Source organism: Chiloscyllium plagiosum, unplaced genomic scaffold (genome assembly GCF_037043375.1).
Source record: "Chiloscyllium plagiosum isolate Xiang-an unplaced genomic scaffold, Cpla_swu_hap1 HiC_scaffold_28, whole genome shotgun sequence".
NCBI classification, from domain to species: domain Eukaryota; kingdom Metazoa; phylum Chordata; class Chondrichthyes; order Orectolobiformes; family Hemiscylliidae; genus Chiloscyllium; species Chiloscyllium plagiosum.
The window spans coordinates 29,211,636-29,230,343 of NW_028270166.1; the positions used below are offsets into that span (position 1 = coordinate 29,211,636).

At 41.6% G+C, this 18,708-nt stretch overlaps 1 protein-coding gene across 1 annotated transcript in view; it reads right to left on the reverse strand.

Annotated features, from left to right (window-relative positions):
- Positions 1-18,708, reverse strand: part of slc1a6 (solute carrier family 1 member 6) — a 98,549-nt gene that overhangs the window by 56,744 nt on the left and 23,097 nt on the right. The window contains exon 2 of the mRNA XM_043721091.2: positions 4,141-4,390. Within this exon, the coding sequence (XP_043577026.1) occupies positions 4,141-4,357 (217 nt within the window). The 5' untranslated portion in view covers positions 4,358-4,390. The remainder of the gene's footprint in view (positions 1-4,140; positions 4,391-18,708) is intronic.

Genomic DNA, 18,708 nt, shown 5'->3' on the forward strand with positions numbered 1-18,708 from the left:
TCCAGAAAGGGCCTGGATTTTTTTCTAGATTCTGAAAGAAATGATTTCTGAATTTTATTAAAATTGGCCATAATTTTCACAGGAACTGAAATTGTCAAACAATGAGAACAGAAAATTCTAAAATTCCATAGTTAACACAAACAAAATCAAACTCATCCAATCAACTTTCTTTTGCACTTTTTAAATGTCTTCATTAGTTTTTACTTGACCTTAGATTCTTTTCAAATATTCTAACTTGACTTTGACTGCCCTGAACTATAACTCTTGAGTTGAATTCTGTTGTCCGCGGAGTCTGAGTATGAAAGTATATTTGGTCTTGCAGGATGGATTGTCCTTTTGGCCAGATGTAGCAATGGAACAATTTTGTCTAGCTTCTAGAAATTTTTGCTCAGTAGAAGTTCTTCAAATAGTTTTATAAAACGGGAGGCTGAATCTCAAAAGGTTTACTGGAGGATACATTAAATTCAGTGTGTTTAAACTCTGTGTAAGAGGGAGAAATAAAGAGAGTGAGAAAAATAGAAGAAAATTATAAGTGTTCTGGTGACATGCCTGTCATCATTTTTCATTTGTATCTGGATTAGTGGTGCTGGAAGAGCACAGCAGTTCAGGCTGCCTGAACTGCTGTGCTCCTCCAGCACCACTAATCCAGAATCTGGTTTCCAGCATCTGCAGTCATTGTTTTTACCTATTTTTCATTTGTAGTCCAAAAACTTTAGAAAGAGCATAAAACTGAGAGATAAGTTAAAGGAATGAGAGAGATTGTGTTTTCTTCTTTAATATTGTTTAAATTTTCAAAAAATGACTTGAGATTAAGTCATAATTTCATCGTGTGCTTTACTAACAGAAAAAGGTTTTTGTTACCACTTATTTGTATCCGAGATACTTACCTCAACCATCTCTGAAGTGGAAGATCAAAATAAAAACAAATAGAAAGAAAGATGGGTAGTTCATACCTCATTGAATTTTTTTTTAATAAAACAAGTTGAAATTTGAAAGCAATTAAAGCTGGGAAAGAGACTGGGAAGTGAAGAAAAGCAGGAAAGAGCAGGGTTGAGGTTGAAGGTGTGTGTCAGCTTCCTTTAGATATTCAAGAGAAAGCAAATGAAAATGTGGATTGGATTCAGGTGAAATGAGAGATAAACATGCAAGGGGATAGTATATCAGCCTAGCAGATAGTTCAACTGGGGTAATATGGAAAAATTGAGAGTCAAAGGTGCGAGGAAAGTGATACAGCAACAGTGAGAAGCTTAGCAACCAACTTTACATCTCTTTTTCTTTTATTTCTATTGAAATCAGTGATCTTCTCCTTAGGTATCTGTCCTGATTCCTCCCACACCCACCAATGTCACTACCATTCCTGACCCCTGATCCATCACACCTGACACTGGCCCCTCTTCAGAATTTCAATCCTCTGTTACAGGTTTCTTCTCCTGATCATAGACCTTTATCCCTCTCTGGCTCTGGTCCCAACTCAAAGTCTCCTCTCCTAAAGCATGATCCTTTCCATACACCAGTTCTGTTCCACTGTCCAACCCCAAACTCCAATTCTTCCAACTACCAACTTCAGCTTCTAAGGCCCAGCCTCCACTCTTGAGCAGTGATTCTCCTTCTCAGATTCTGCTCCCAACTCCCGGGTGCAGCCTTTATTCCCATCTTCCACCACAATTGCTATTGTTTACAAATTCTGAATTTTTCTGCATAAATTGAATAAATAATTCATTTTTAAAGTGAATGATTTGAGGGTAACATTATTACATAGATGTAGAAAACAGAAACACGCATAAAAGAGGAGCAATATATCAACAAACAATCATTGTTCCAGAGAGTAACAGTAGCCTGGCTGGGTCGTGCAGCTTGCCCTATGATGCTATAATATTGAAGGAGCCTTTACTGTGTGTTCATCAATGAAACAAGCTTTTTTATAAATCAGAACACAGAACTTTGTGGAAGATTGAAAGTCAAAGACTATGGGGAGACAGGATCTACCCTGAGCTATAGGACAGCATACACACTGATTATTCTGTTTTACTTAACTAAAATAACCACAGTGAGCAAAGGTAATGTGTGTTCCTTATTTCATAACATTAGGTGAATTCTGATCATTCGGTTTTGTTGCTTCACTTTACTTGGAATAAAGCAGTTTCTTATTTAAACCAAGCTTTGTCTCATCCATTGTTAAGTGGGTCCAACTTCCGAAAGACTGAAGAAGTGCTTTTGCATTTAACAGTGATCTCTTGCAGATAATGATGGAGTTTCATTCTTACAGTGTGGAGTTCTATAATTCTACAGTTAGAAATGATCACACAACTAACTTACATAAAAATAAACTGCTCAGATTGCTTATGAGAGGGACTGAAACCACAAACTCAAGTACTTACCCACCACAGAATGAACTTTGTAACATGCAGCACCAAATGGTGATGTTACACAGATCAGTGATTAGATTAACCCTGGAAACCAACATGGATAGATCAGAATTATCTGTCGGTGATAAGTGTGGATATTTTCATTTTCTGTAGGAAATGTTTATATGGCTGTTGCAATGCAGTTACATGCATGTACCTTTTGGAATATACCATAGGTATATGATTATATACATATGTTTGATTATGTATCCATATGATGGATGTGAGTGCTGACAAAGGAACATTACTGTCCTAACAAGCAGGCCAATCTCATCCTTAGCATGGTGAAGACAAAGTCAATTTCCCTTACCACTCTTTCACCAAACACACCCTGATTTCATATAACCTAATTACTGGAGAGTTAATCTCTGCAGTCATCACCAAATTGTATCAGGTCAGGCAAGGCACAATTTGATGGAAAGTCAGATCCCCTCTACACTGCTAATCATGCACTCCCAGGTCAATAATAGTATGGATAGATAAAGATATGTCTCCATTCTGCTCCATCAAAAGACGCTAGATTAAAGTTTTCACAGATGCAGATGAGGTCTTCCTTTCCATTAGGTCAGCCACTTGAATATTTAGCTATGAAGTACAGATTATTCTGCATTGTTGAATCAAGGAATATTGCAGAGCAATCTAGCAGATATGGATTTAAAGGTCAATGTTGTGGGGGGTTTGTTTAGTCTGAACTTGTAACTTCAGTTGGAAATTAGTGGAATGTTGAAAGAAGTAGCATCGTCAGTCAGTTTCAACTGAGATTCTGGTTCTTTGTGAATGGGACCTACTGAGGGCTTACCAAAATTATGGTGAAAGATCGAGGGGATTTCTGTAGAGTTCCAATCAAGTACCTTTAATGTAAGTTGACCAACATATAGCAGTTGTACTTCAACATGGGTCTAACATGATTAGTAAGGAGCCAAAGTGAAGCATAATGTGGAAAAGTGGTGTGTCATACTGATTAAGAAAGTCATATGTTTGTAGAAGATAAATCAATGAAAATTTCAACACTGTATTAATAAGCACTGGATTGCATGAGCTGTAGTACAAATTTATGTGTTTGTACTTCTGCATTAGGCATCTTTTGGTCAAAATCGAGAATATTGGTCACTGGAGGGTAACATTGTCTTCTAAAAGGTTCACTGTTGAACAAACTGTCATTCCAAGTCAGAAGACTGCATTAGAAAAGTTGTGCTCATATCCTTTTGAAACAAAGAGAATGCTTGTATTCCAGCTTTTATCCAGATGGTGCAAAACTAAATGTTTTGAACTGTGCTGAGCTATTTCCCTGCAATACTTTAACAGTCCCTTCCCACCAGGATCATGAACATTTGTGTGGAATGGTACAGGCAGGTTAGGGGAATGTGGAGCTAAACTTGTCATCTGGAGAAGTTGTGGGAGGCCAAACCATTGCTGATGGATCTGTTCTCAAAAGGAATTTGGCTGGGCCTTTTGGCCATATTTTTGAGTATATTGAATCAACCGTTAAGAGTTTTCTTTAAGAGATCACATTAAATGCAGTCATGATTGGAGATGCCGGTGTTGGGCTGGGGTGTACAAAGTTAAAAATCACTATAACCTGGCGTTGTGTGATTTTTAACATGTATATCAACTTTGGTCAAGCTGTTTTTATTTGTTATGTAATTTGGATAAAACCCAGACTGTCATGTGTCCAAATGTTTCCAAAACACGATTAGCCGCCTCTTATAGAATCATACGTAGCCGAATTTCTTACCCAGAATGACCGCAAAGATAGTTAAAAGGACAAAGGCATTTTTCTTGAGGAAGCTGAGCACACTTTGGCGGCTGATGTTGCTCAAGCTCTTCTTTGCTCTTCCAGCTCGGCTGCGCACCGCCTTCTGTAAGCGCTGCACTCGGCTGTCCGCGGCGCTCCGCTTTCCCGACTCCTCGTTCAGGAACAGGCTGTTCACGTTGGTCTGCCGCTCACTCATGGTCAACGCCAGTGCTCGATCCGACCTCCAGCACTGCTTGGGGGGGGGGGGGGGGGGGAAGAAACAAAAAACAATGATCGAAATCACATTTGCAGAGTATTCTGAACGGAATCCAACGCGCACACACGCACTAAGTTAGAAGCATTAATCAAGTCTTTGAGATCAACTGGACGGAATCTTGTACCTTCCTGTTACTGATGCAATCTACACTTAGTGGGGAGCCCCGGGATGAGGTACGGCAGTGTCATGTCTGTTCCCTCGCCAGGGTTACATCTGCGTTTGTAAGTTTTGATTTCACTTCCTAAAAACGAATGTATGATCCAAACTCTCTCTCCTGTTTCTCCTGATTATCTGAGAATTGCGGTGAACCGAGCTCCCTGCCTTAGCCAAACCCTGCAGGCTGGATTTCAATCCCGCTTTCCAAAGAGAAAGTGACCAGTTGATACTGCGGAAACTCCCACCACCCCCGTGGTTCAAGTTTAAAGGCCGTGGTACAACTCTCGGTGTGAGTGAGCCAATAAATACTGTCCTTTATGTTTAATTATTACTGAAAGCAATAGGTAACCGAAGGCGGGCCGCTGTGCACACAACGCTGCACTGAACACTTGCAGGGGGAAACATCGACGTTCACACATTCACACTTTATCAAGTATGAACTATTTTTAAATCGGTACAGCCCTTGTGTTGGGCAGTAATTGGTTAATCCTTTGAATTTATTGTCTGAAAATAGATTTTGCAAGCAATTAACATTTGTAACGGAAAAGGCGCTTTCGGATCATAACCCTTTCTTTCGCAATACCGTTACTATGAGGGAGAGCAGAGACTGAGTGCTGGACCCATTGGTGATATTCACGCGTCTGCTACTTTAGCGTCATTAACCCACTTAAAATATAAACTGGATTAAACATTCATCAGTTAAAATAATTTTCAGATCATCGCCACATTCAAAACAATTTCAGGTTCGACTAAATTCACTCCTTAAGCATAGACCAAAAGATGCTGATCGTGTCTTGCTCCTGGTATAGTTTGGATCTTCAGTGAAGTGCCCGGATGATCAAATCCATATGCACTGGTTTGTAACTTCAGAATAATTTTAATTAATTATTCCTCCATATAGTACCCTGTCTGCCACTTCCCTGTCAGCTGCTGAATTTCTTACTGGATTTTGTTGTGGCATAATTATCGCATGTTCTAAACTTGATTACTTAGTCTATTTCTGAATTCTATGTATGTTTCGATGTAAACGACAATGCAACTCAACCTTTGAACATAGGAAGTGTGTTTTGATACCATTAAGGTATAGAGAGATTCACAAAATATAGGAAAATTATTCACACGTAATCATTTTTCAACACAATTATGGGATATGGCTTCAATCTTATCTATAAGTCAATATTAAAATCTAGTTGATAACCGCTTCCAATTTAGTTTCATACATGATGATAATTCTTTGCTTGGCAGTCCCTTAGGATTAATGATGACCTACCTCCAGTACAGTGCTATGGGTTCTGAGATAGCTGATAACAGTTCAATATGCAATCTGCAGACTTCACTACATGTTAGGCAGGTAGTACTTGGAAGGTTGAGAAGATGAGTTATTGGGAAGTTTGTGCATGGGCTCCTATGCCTCAACTTTGCCCCATCCTAATGATTCATTAGGATTCATTAGGATCATTAGGATTCATTAGGATCAATTCCTAAAAATTCACCTGCACCTCCACCCACATCATCTACTGCATCCGCTGCAGCCGGTGTGGCCTCCTCTATATTGGGGAGACAGGCCGCCTACTTGCGGAGCGATTCAGAGAGCACCTCTGGGCCACCCGGACGAACCAACCCAACCAACCTGTGGCACAGCATTTCAACTCCCCCTCCCACTCCACCGAGGATATGCAGGTCATTGGACTCATCCACCGCCAAACCACAACAACCCGACGGTCGGAGGAGGAGCGTCTTATCTTCCGACTGGGAACCCTCCAACCGCAGGGGATGAACTTGGACTTCACCAGTTTCTTCATCCCCCCTCCCCCCACCTTGTCTCAGCCGGATCCCTCCAGCCCGGCACCGCCTTCCTGACCTGCAGTCTTCTTCTTGACCTCTCCGCCTCCATCCTACTCCGACCTATCACCCTCACCTTGACCTCTTTCCACCTATCACATTTCCAACTCCCCTCCTCCAAGTCCCTCCTCCCTACCTTTTATCTTCTCCTGCTGAACACTCTCTGCCCATTCCTGAAGAAGGGCCTGTGCCCGAAACGTCGAATCTCCTGTTCCCTGGATGCTGCCTGACCTGCTGTGCTGTTCCAGCAATAAAGTTTCAACCCATCCTAATGAAGCCTCTCAGTGTATTTCTTGCCTTCCCTAATGAATCTTCTCTATTTTGGTCAGTCCCAACCCAGGGACTCATGTGAATCAATGGGAATGTATGACCTTTATAAGTAAGATGTTTTAATGACATCTCTAAAAAAATTTGTTGTCCTCCAAAGAGTCTCCCGTCACAAGTGAGTTCTAATTAGAGCAATTGCTTTGGGACTCTGGGTGTCAGACATACAAACACAATGTCCTGCACAGCAGAGATGGTTTTGAGTGATTAGCACCTCAATTCCAAACAAGTTAGCTGAGGAGAGGACAATGCAGTTGGATACTTTTTTTGCCACTGGATTTGGAAGATTTTATGAGGGCATCTCCAGTGCTTTGATGCAGCTGCCTTATGTTGTTCAGGTCTCCAAACTATATAGGAATACAGGGATCCCTGCTTAGTAAACAATGATTTTGAGTCTCATGTTTGAGATCCTGGTGCTCAAATACTTTTTTCTTCAGTTGGATAAAGACTGAGCTGGTACATTGGATGTGATGAAGAATTTTGTCATTCATATCAGTCTCAGTCTAGATGAGGATCCCAAGATATGGGTTTATGGACAATGTTAATATAAAAGGTTGCTTTTCCAATATAAGGACAAAATGGGAAGGCAATCTATCTTTGCAGTTTGTATTGTCATGTGGAATGTAAAGTCTTGGATTAATTCCAATTACTTTTCAATCTGATCATACAATTTTCTTGTTCTTCTTTGCTAAATCATGCAGCTGTACTGTGTTATACAAATATACAAAATGCAAAAATGGCCATTAACTGTTCAAGATGAAGGCAATTTCTTTAGCAGTTACATAGCACACCTCTTTTCCAAAACCAAATGCAATCCAAAATTCACACATGGTAGGTTTGCTAATATTCACCACAGAAAGAAACACCATCTATTTTAATATATAAATCCCATGGCCTCCTTATGAAATAAAATGATTGTTGTTTTTAATATTCTTGTTGGCTTTTGAACAAAAAAAAACACTGCGCTATACACCTCCTTGTCATATGCTACACACTGTTTAGACAGTTGATTGGTTTATGATTCATTCTCATTAACACAAAAAATAACTATTTTCAGTTTTTTGACACCTCTGTTGTGTAAGTTTATTGCTGGAATTTGCCTTTGCCAATCATATCTGGTAATTACTTTTAAACCCTCTGGAAGATTCTGTCTGTTCAGATATTTATGTAGATTAAATGTGGCAAATCATAGAAGCTTCAGTTGCTCCCAGTGACCACGTGTGCAGAAAGTATGTTCAATTGTCGCTACTGGCAAACCACATTTCAAAGCTAGAGCTGCAGGTGAAGTCACTAAGGAGCATCCATGATACTGAGTATGTTATGGACAGCACAGTTAGTGAGGTGGTCACACTGCAGGTGAAGAATAAACAGCAGAAAGGGCATGGGTAACTACCAGACAGAGTAGAGGAAGACAGGACCATCTGCAGCCATCCCCCTTTCTAAGAAACATACTGGTGTCAGCCAACTCACCCGCATGGGCCCCAGCTATGCCTGCCTCTTCATAGGATATGTGGAACAGTCCATCTTCCGCAACTACACTGGCCCCACCCCCCACCTTTTCCTCCGCTACATCGATGGCTGTATCGGCGCCGCCTCATGCTCCCACGAGGAGGTTGAACAGTTCATCCACTTCACCAACACCTTCCACCCCGACCTCAAATTCACCTGGACAGTCTCAGATTCCTCCCTCCCCTTCCTCGACCTTTCTATTTCTATCTCAGGCAACCGAATCAACATGGACATCTACTACAAACCGACCGACTCCCACAGCTACCTGGACTACACCTCCTCCCACCCTGCCCTCTGTAAAAACGCCATCCCATTCTCCCAATTCCTTCGTCTCCGCCCCATCTGCTCCCAGGAGGACCAGTTCCAAAAATGTAGAACCCAGATGGCCTCCTTCTTCAAGGACCGCAACTTCCCCCCCGACGTGGTCGACGATGCCCTCCACCGCATCTCTTCCACTTCCCGCTCCTCCGCCCTTGAGCCCGTCCCTCCAACCGCCACCAGGACAGAACCCCACTGGTCCTCACCTACCACCCCACCAATCTCCATGTACAGCGCATCATCCGCCGTCATTTCCGCCACCTCCAAACAGACCCCACCACCAAGGATACATTTCCCTCCCCTCCCCTATCAGCATTCCGTAAAGACCACTCCCTCCGTGACTCCCTCGTCAGATCCACACTCCCCACCAACCCAACCTCCACTCCCGGCACCTTCCCCTGCAACCACAGGAGGTGCAAGACTTGCGCCCACACCTCCCCCCTCACCTCCCTCCAAGGCCCCAAAGGAAACTTCCATATCTGCCACAGATTCACCTGCACCTCCACACACATCATCTATTGCATCCTCTGCACCCGATGTGGCCTCCTCTATATTGGGGAGCCAGGCCGCCTACTTGCGGAGCGTTTCAGAGAACACCTCTGGGACACCCGGACCAACCAACCCAACCACCCTGTGGCTCAACATTTCAACTCCCCCTCCCACTCCACCAAGGATATGCAGGTCTTTGGACTCCTCCATCGCCAGACCACAACAACACGACGGTTGGAGGAAGAGCGCCTCATCTTCCGCCTAGGAACCCTCCAACCACAAGGGATGAACTCGGATTTCACCAGTTTCCTCATTTCCCCTCCCCCCACCTTGTCTCAGTCAAATCCATCGAATTCAGCACCGCCTTCCTAACCTGCAATCTTCTTCCTGACCTCTCCGCCCCCACCCCAGTCTGACCTATCACCCTCACCTTGACCTCTTTCCACCTATCACATTTCCGACGCCCCTCCCCCAAGTCCCTCCTCCCTACCTTTTATCTTAGCCTGCTGGACAAACTTTCCTCATTCCTGAAGAAGGGCTTATGCCCGAAACGCCGATTCTCCTGTTCCCTGGATGCTGCCTGACCTGCTGCGCTTTTCCAGTAACACATTTTCAACTTCATGGCTAATGCCTGGGTCTAATGCACAAGAGGGGAGGAAGAAGGATGACAGACTGATAGTGGTAGGGATTTAATTTTAAGGGGGAACAGACAGGCATTTCTACAGGAGAGTACGTTGCCTCCCTGGAGCCAGGGTCCAGGATGTCACTGAATGGCTTCAGAATATTCTGAAGTTTTGGTGGGGGGGAAGGAGGTGGTGGGGAAGGACAAGCAAGTAAGAGATTGTGGTACATATTGGTACCAATGATATAGGTAGAAAAAGAGAAGAGATCCTGCCAACAGAATTTAGGGAGCTAGAAAATAAATTAAAAATCAAAATCAAAATCAAAAAGGTAGTAATTTCTGGATTACTTCCAGTGCCATGTGAGAGCGAGTGTAGGAATATGAGGTTAGTTCAGATGAATGTGTGACTGGAGAGATAGTACCATGAGGGAGGACTTTAGATTTCTGGGATTTTTGGAGAAAGTGGGATCTGTACAAGATGAGGGACTGCACCTGAATTGGAATGGGATCAGTATTCTATTGGAAGGTTTGCTAGAGCTTTTGCGGAGGGTTAAAATTACCTTGGAGGGGTGGGGAGGTGCAATTCAGACAGAAGGTTCAGTAGGTGGAGATGAATGGCTAGAATGAAAAGAGGCTGCAAGTGAATCAGGAAGACATAGACATTCTGGGCCAGCTGAAGTACAAGGGAGGTTGGTGATTGGATGATTTCATGCAAGGAGTCTGACGGAAAAGACAGATGGGTTCAGGGCACAAATTACAACATGAGGTTATGCTGTTATTGCTATCACTGAGAGATAGTTGTAAGAGGGGCAGGATTGGAGCTCAATATTCCACGATATAGGGTCTTTAAGCAAGACAGGGAAGGAGGGAAAAGAGGTGGGGAGTGTTGCAGTATCGATCAGGGAAACAATTACAGCAGTAAGGAGGGATGGCATCTTAGAAGGCTCCTGAAATAAAGCCATATGGGCATAACTTTCAACCTAAAAAAAAAGCAATCACATTGCTGGAAATGTCTATAGGCCCTCTAGCAGTCAGACAGAAATAGAAGAGCAAATATGGAGGCAAATTTTAGAGAAGTATACAAGTAATGGAGTCATGACAGTATGGGATTTCAAGTACTCCATTATTAATGGAGTAGTCAAAGAGACAAAATTAATCTGCACTTGGGGATGCAGGGATTAATAAAGAACAGTCAGCATGGTTTTGCTAAGGGGAGGTCATGTCTGACTGACTTAATTGAATTTTTCAGGGAAGTTACCAGGTGTGTAGACAAGGGCAATGCATTTGTTGTGGTCTGGGATTTCTGCAAGACTTTTTATAGGATCTTGCATGGGAGACTGATGACAAACATAAGGGTCCCGGGGATCTGAGGACATTGGCTAATTGGATCCAGAATTTGCTGAGTGGCAAGAAGCAGAGGATGATGGCTGGGGTCTATTTTTGTGACTGGAAGTCCGTTTCCAGTGGGGTTCCACAGGGGGATCAGTAATTGGGGCATTGGTGTAGATATAAGTGATTTAGATTTGAAGGTATGAGGGTTGATCAGTAAGTTTACAGATGATATGAAAATTGGTGAGGTGGTCAATAACGAGGAGGGTAGCCTTAGATGACAGGAGGATATGAATGGGCTGGTCAGAGGGGCTGCTCAGTGGCAATGGAATTCAATAAGGATAAGTGTGAGGTGATGCACTTGGAGAGGACAAACAAGGTAAGGGAATTCAAGATGAACAGTAGAACATGGGTCAGAGGGATCTTGGTGTGCATGTCCACCGGTCCCTTATGATAGCAGAACAGGTAGGTAAAATGATTTAGAAGGCATAAGGGATACTTGCCTTTAATAACAAGGCATAGAGTTCAAGAGCAGGGAGGTTGTGCAGTAACTGTATACAACATTGGTTAGGCTACAGCTAGAGTATTATGTGCAGTTCTGGAATCCGCATTTTAGGAGGAATGCGATGACACTGGAAAAGGTGCAGAGAAGATTTATCAGAATGTTTCCTGGGCTGGAGAATTTCAGTCATGAAGAGAGATTGCACAGACTGTGGTTGTTTTCCCCTTGCTAGAGAGATCAATGACAGAGACATAGATTTAAGGTAAAGGGCAGGAGATTTAGAGGGGATATGAGGAAAAACCTTTTCACCCAGAGAATGGTGGGAATCTGGAACTCACTGCCTGTAAGGGTGGTTGAGGCAGAAACCCTCATAACATTCAATAAGTGTTTTGATGTACACTTGTGATGTTAAGCCATACAAGGCAATGGGCCAAGTGCTGGAACATGGGATTAGAATAGTTAGGTGGTTGTTTGGACCACTGCGTGTGATCACATCCTTACCATTATTCTGCACAACTTTTATTCCCAAAATTCTCTCACATGGTACTTTGACAGGTGACTTTTGAAAATCTACCTAAATCAACTTAACTACAGTTTGTTTTATCTAACATCTGTGTTGCTTCCTCAATTAATTCCTGAATGTTGGTTAAGACAGGGCTGTCATTCAGAGTTTTCTCAATAATTTCTCCATCTACTGAAAAGAAATTCTGTGTTTTGAAATTTAGTTTTTGTGGACTAATAATTCAATTAAACCTACCCTGTTTATAATTCCTTGGCTTACCCCTTTCTCTGCTTTGAAGAGATAAAACACAATTTCCTCATTTCAAACCTCTTTTCCATTTTCTTTTCTATTGACCTTCAGAAAACTATATTTTAGCTTATTCTCTAACCTTCAGCGCACAGTGATTTGTTTTATTAATTTCTTTAGCACTGTCTTGCTGCAGATAATAGCCTCCATTAGTTATCCTACACTAATTACTGGTGGTTCCACTCTTTCAATATTCACATCATATCTTGGCAATTTTTACTGTATTACCTTCAATTAGTTATATTTAAATTTATATTATGATAATATTATAATGGCTCACTCCTAGCCACGCACGATTATAAAACAATTTAGAGCACTTCTTAGAATATCTGACTGATCAAGCCATCCAACCTCATTGGCATGTTTTGCCTGTAATTGAGCCTGTTTCACATACCTTGGCACCTCATCCCTTATTATATTTGGCAATCAAAAATCTATCACTTTGAGAACTAAAACCATCACTGGGCCAACATTAACCGCAGTTTGTGGGAGAGGGTTTCACACTGTTACCACCATTGTCTGAAGAAGTGTTTTCTAACTTCTCTCCTGAATGACCTGCCTCAGACTTTGGACTTGGTGAAAGTGAGGACTGCAGATGCTGGAGATTAGAGTCGAGGGTGGTGCTGGAAAAGCACAGCAGGTCAGGCAGCGTCCGAGGAGCAGGAGAATCGACGTTTTGGAAAAAGCCAGTCATCAGGAATGAGGACTTTGGACATCTCCACCAATAAAACATTCCTCTCCATCTACTTTAACAAATCTATTTAATGTCTAAAATAATACTAGCCTTCAATCTTACACATCCTATGGAATACAAGCCTAAATTGTCTTTTCATTATATAACCTTAGAGCACTGATAACATTTTAGAGATTGTACATCGTATTCTTTCCAATCATTTTGAAAGTGCAGTGCCCAGAAGTGTGCACAGTACTCTGATGTAACCAAACCAGGCTGATGTAACCAAACCAGGCTGATGTAACCAAACCAAACATAACATCCGCCCATTTTAGTTCGAGTCCTCTACTTATAAACCTAAATTTCCATTCGTCTTTTTTTGGTTATATTTTGTGCTGATCACTGGGAAGATTGCTGAACTATTCTGAAGGCAGATGGGAAGGTCATATTGTTTTAGCATTGTGACAATGGGGGTTATTAGATTTGGATCTATTTGCTATTAGTGCAGCTGTAGAAAGTGATTTTTTTCCAATGATCTCTTAGCTTCAGTAATTTCCCTCCTTATAGCTTTCCTGTTTATTTTTATATTTGCTCATGATTTCTTTCATATATGAGTCTTCACTGTATCAAATTTTAGTCTCTGACAAAACAAAAAAAAATCATTAAGCCTTTCCCAGCTGCATCTGCTAAAATGGGCAATTAACTCAGAAACTAAAGTCACCAAGACAAAGATAACTTTTTGAAAATCCATAGGTTAGTCTGAACGCATGTTAGCACATTTGAATTGTCAAGCTGACCCACAGTTAAGTCAGGCAGGGGATAAAAGACGGTTTAACACAGTTTGACTGGATCAAAATATCAATCATTCAAGATAAGAGGGGAATTGCCTTTATCATTATGCCCCATTTGTGCTTGTTCAGCATATTCATCTAAAGAAAACGGAATAAGGATCTGCTACACTCTCGTAAAAAAACAGACAAAATTAATGGACAAGGAAAAAAGTCCCAGTGGTTTTCTAGCCAGTTGTATAATAGTTATGCCACCTTATCTAACACACTGTGTACATCTCCTACTCAGCAGGAGTCATATAAATTCCTGGCGGATTATAAACCTTGGACAGTCATGAGAAGTAAAACTGCAAAGTTCCTCTCTGATACCTTTAGGTGATTAAAACTGTTCCAGGAGATCATGTTGACTGATTTATATTACAGTATACTTGCCTCCAACATGAGGTGGTATTATTCTCAGTCAGGAAAATGTTCAGCTCTCCCTTAAAGAAATACAACCAACGCTCACCTCATGAACCTGCAACCTACTCCATTGATCCCTGGGAAAAGAAGAAGCAGATAATTTAACATTGCTCTTCCATAATAGTAAATGTGACTCCTGGTCCTCCTGCTCCAAGTCTGTTTTCTAATGTGTAAAAGACCTGGTTTGTTCAGGTACTGATTTCTCTTGCTCCAGACATGTGTAGTAAAATGATTGTACAGCTGATTAAAGTATCTACAGACCTGGCCTTTTGAGCCTATCTGAATAGCTATAGTGATTTAAGCTAGGAAATCATTCCTGTGGCGTTCTTCTGTACTCTTTCCAAAGTCACAATATCATCCACCATAATAACTCAAAAATCACATGACACCGAGTTATAATCCAACAGGTTTATTTGAAACCACAAGCTTTCAATGCCCCTCCTCCTTCCTCAGGCAACTATAACTCGGTGTTGTGTGATTTTTGGCTTTGTCCACCCCAGTCCAACACTGGCACCTCCACATATTAGCAAACCAAGTCTGGACTCATTATTCAAAGTGAATCCTAACCAGGTATACCAGGTCAATTTCTTTTGTATTTAATTCTCCTACAAATTAGACTAGGAGCATAAGGCTGGAAGAAATGAAAACAGGAGTAGGCTGTTTGGCCCTTCGAGCGAGCTCTGACATTCAATAGGATCATGGCTGATGCAACGTTCCTCAAGTCCACTTTCCTGCCGTCTCCCCATAACCCTTGATTCCTCTACTGAACAAGAATCTCCCTGTCTCTGCTTTAGGTATACATAGGGATTCTGCCTCCCCACCCACCCGCAACGCAGCTCTCTGTGGCAAGGAGTTCCAAAGACTCTTAACTCTCTGAGAGAAGTAATTCCCTTTCATCTCAGTCTTAAATTGGGGCCCCTTTATTCTGAGACTATATCCTCTGGTCCTAGACTCTCCCATGAGGGGAAACATCCTCTCAGCATTTACTCTGTCAAGCCCCTTAAGGATCCTATGTAGAGTCATAGAGATGTACAACATGGAAACAGACACTTCGGTCCAACCCACCCATGCCGATGAGATATCCCAACCCAATCTAGTCCCACCTGCCATATCCCTCCAAATCCATCCAAATGCTCTTAAATGTTGCAATTGTACCAGCCTCCACCACATCCTCTGGCAGCTCATTCCATACACGTACCACCCTCTGCGTGAAAAAGTTGCCCCTTAGGTCTCTTTTATATCTTTCCCCTCTCATCCTAAACCCATGCCCTTGAGTTCTGGACTCCCCGACCCCAGGAAAAAGACTTTGTCTATTTATCCTATCATTGCCCCTCATAATTTTGTAAACCTTTATAAGATCTCCCCTCAGCCTCCAACCCTCCAGGGAAAACAGCCCCAGCCTGTTCAGCCTCTCCCTGTAGCTCAGATCCTCCAACCCTGGCAACATCCTTGTAAATCTTTCCTGAACCCTTTCAAGTTTCACAACACCTTTCTGATAGGAAGGAGACCAGAATTGCATGCAATATTCTAACAGTGGCCTAACCAATGTCCTGCACAGCCGCAACATGACCTCCCAGCTCCTGTACTCAGTACTCTGACCAATAAAGGAAAGCATACCAAACGCCTTCTTCACTATCCTATCTACCTATGACTCCACTTTCAAGGAGCTATGAACCTGCACTCCAAGGTCTCTTTGTTCAGCACCTTTCCCTAGGACCTTACCATTAAGTGTATAAGTCCTGCTAAGATCTGCTTTCCCAAAATGCAGCACCTCGCATTTATCTGAATTAAACTCCACCTGCCACTTCTCAGCCCATTGGCCCATCTGGTCCAGATCCTGTTGTAATCTGAGGTAACCCTCTTCGCTGTCCACTACACCTCCAATTTTGGTGTAATCTGCAAACTTACTAACTGTACCTCTTATGCTCGCATCCAAATCATCTATGTAAATGACAAAAAGTAGAGGGCCCAGCACCGATCCTTGTGGCACTCCACTGGTCACAAGTTTTAGTGAGATCACTTTTCATTCCTCTAAACTCAAATGCGTCAGTCGCAAATGGTTTAACCTTTTACTTACAAGCCAATCCCTCCATATGAGGAATCATCCTAGTGAACCTTATCTGAATTGTCACCAATCAAATGATGTCTTTCCTTGAATAAAGAAACCAAAACTGTTCACAGTAGTCCAGATATAGTCTTACCAGCACATGTATAGTTGCAGTAAGACTTCACTACTGTTTTTTTAGTTACAGTTTAACAATATTGATCACAAATCTTTGGAAATTATGCTTGACCGTACCCTGATTGTTCTTTAAACACTGGTTTGAAATCTATTGCCTCCCCATTGCCAACTTCATATTTTTCACATTGGATCTGCCCATACATACTGTATAAGTCCACATTTCCCTAAGTTAAACGTCATTTGTAAAGTGTAGAGTGATCTACTTGCACTGGTTAAGCAGCCTCTGCTGGTCTAATCTATGTACATTGTGTGTACACATACAACACAAAGTTGGTGTTCATTTCTCCACACATTTCACTGTGCTCACCATAGTACAGATCTTTAAATACTTTTCTGTGTTATCTTTAACAGTATTTTATCCCTGAATTACACCCACTGTTATTTTAACAGGGAAATAAAGGTAAGCAACTTTTCTTAGATGGCTACGTGGGAAAATAATCCAGTGACAGTCAGGACTTTAACAATGCAAATGGATTCTGATTGTGCTGTGACCTTTCATTCACAGTGATGTTTGAACCTTAGGCAGTTTCAGTATGTAAATTGAGGAACAGGAATGTTAGGCATTTTATTATAAATTAAAATTAGTACCAAAACACACAATGCACACTCCTGTAGAAACAATCATAACAGTTACAAGTTATTAGAACAAAGTCAACCTCAATTTAAAAAAAATTATTTTGAAAAAAGCAGAATTTTATTCCATTGCAATCAGTATCTAATTATTCTGAGAGGAAAAGAAAGGAACAGAGGTAAATTAGACTTATTTATAGGGTAACAAATCCATGCCACATAATAATACACTCCTCTAAAGTTAGGAGCATTCAGTTTTTTTTCATTATTATTAACCTTCATGAAATACAGTTTTGAATACTTTTGGCTAATAGTTTAAGGCCCAGAGCATTACTAAAAAGTAGTAACCTAGGAATTTCAGGAAAAATAGTAGTGTGATGGGACAGTACTTCATGACATTTAAAGTAAAGGAAAGAATCTGCATTTATGTAGCACCTTTCCTGATCTCAAGGTGTATCATAACATTTTACAGCCAATTAAGCATTTTTGAAACATAGTCAATGTTGTACAGCAGGAAACATGGTTGACACTGTATGAATATCATTGTCTCACAGTATTTATAAAGCGTTTTTAACAAACTCAAGACATACCAAAGAGTGTTCTGATCTATTAAGTGTTTTTGAAGTATAGTCAATGTTGTGATATAGGAAACAGGGCAGTCAATTTTGGCATAGCATGGTTCCCCAAACAGCAATGGGATAATGACTAGAGAAACTGTTTTATCTTTAATCATGTTGATTGAGGTATAAATTTTGGACAGAAGAACTTCTCTCCCATTTTTTAAAATCATGCCATGGAATCTGAACTGCCAGCAGGATTATATGGTCAAGACACTGAGTGAGACATGAGTCCACTGTCTTCCAACACAAACATAAGGGCATGTTTAAATATCAAAGGAATGATATCTCATTACAATGCAATGATAATGACCTTGCCGAAAATTTAACAGACTGAATATTAACTACCAAGGGATGTGATTTAAGGACCTGAAAGGGGAAGTCCAAGATGGAGGCAAAGTAGGACACTTCAGCTGAAGCTTGACCATACCATCCCTTTCTTTCTCTCTCCTGGTGTTTCTTTCTCTTTCTTTTTCTCTCTTGGTGTTTTGTTTCTTCACTCCTAGCCTCAGCGCAGACCTGGCGAGGTGTCCTGTTGGCCTGGTTGGCGATGTCTCGGCCTATCTCTTGATGGCCCATGGTGGTTTGGCATGATGATATCTCAGCGTGTCAGTGGGTCCTGCCCGGGCATGAACTGGAGGAATTGGGAGGAGATCAGGGAGGTGGCAGCTTCAGCAGCAGCGATGGCATGGTAGCCCAGTGAGGGAAGAGTGAGCAGTGAAGAAGGTCCCTCAGTATCTGCAGCAGCATCGGCATTGAGAACACGTCGCTGAGCTCTCCTGGAGAGTGAGCTAAGCGGAGGACACAAAGACTGTTGAACTTTTAGCTTTATTCCTTTATTTTACTGTTTTATTTTAAGAAGGACTTTAATGTTAACTATTACCTTTTTTTTATTTTTCTACTTATTCTGTAAAGGTAGTGCTTAACTGTTTAATTTTGTTTCTGTTTCAACTTTGTCCCTATGATTTTTGTGTCTAGGTTCTTTTGTACCCAAGATGGTGCTGTGTGTGGCGACATTAGACATTTTTCACTGTGCTCCT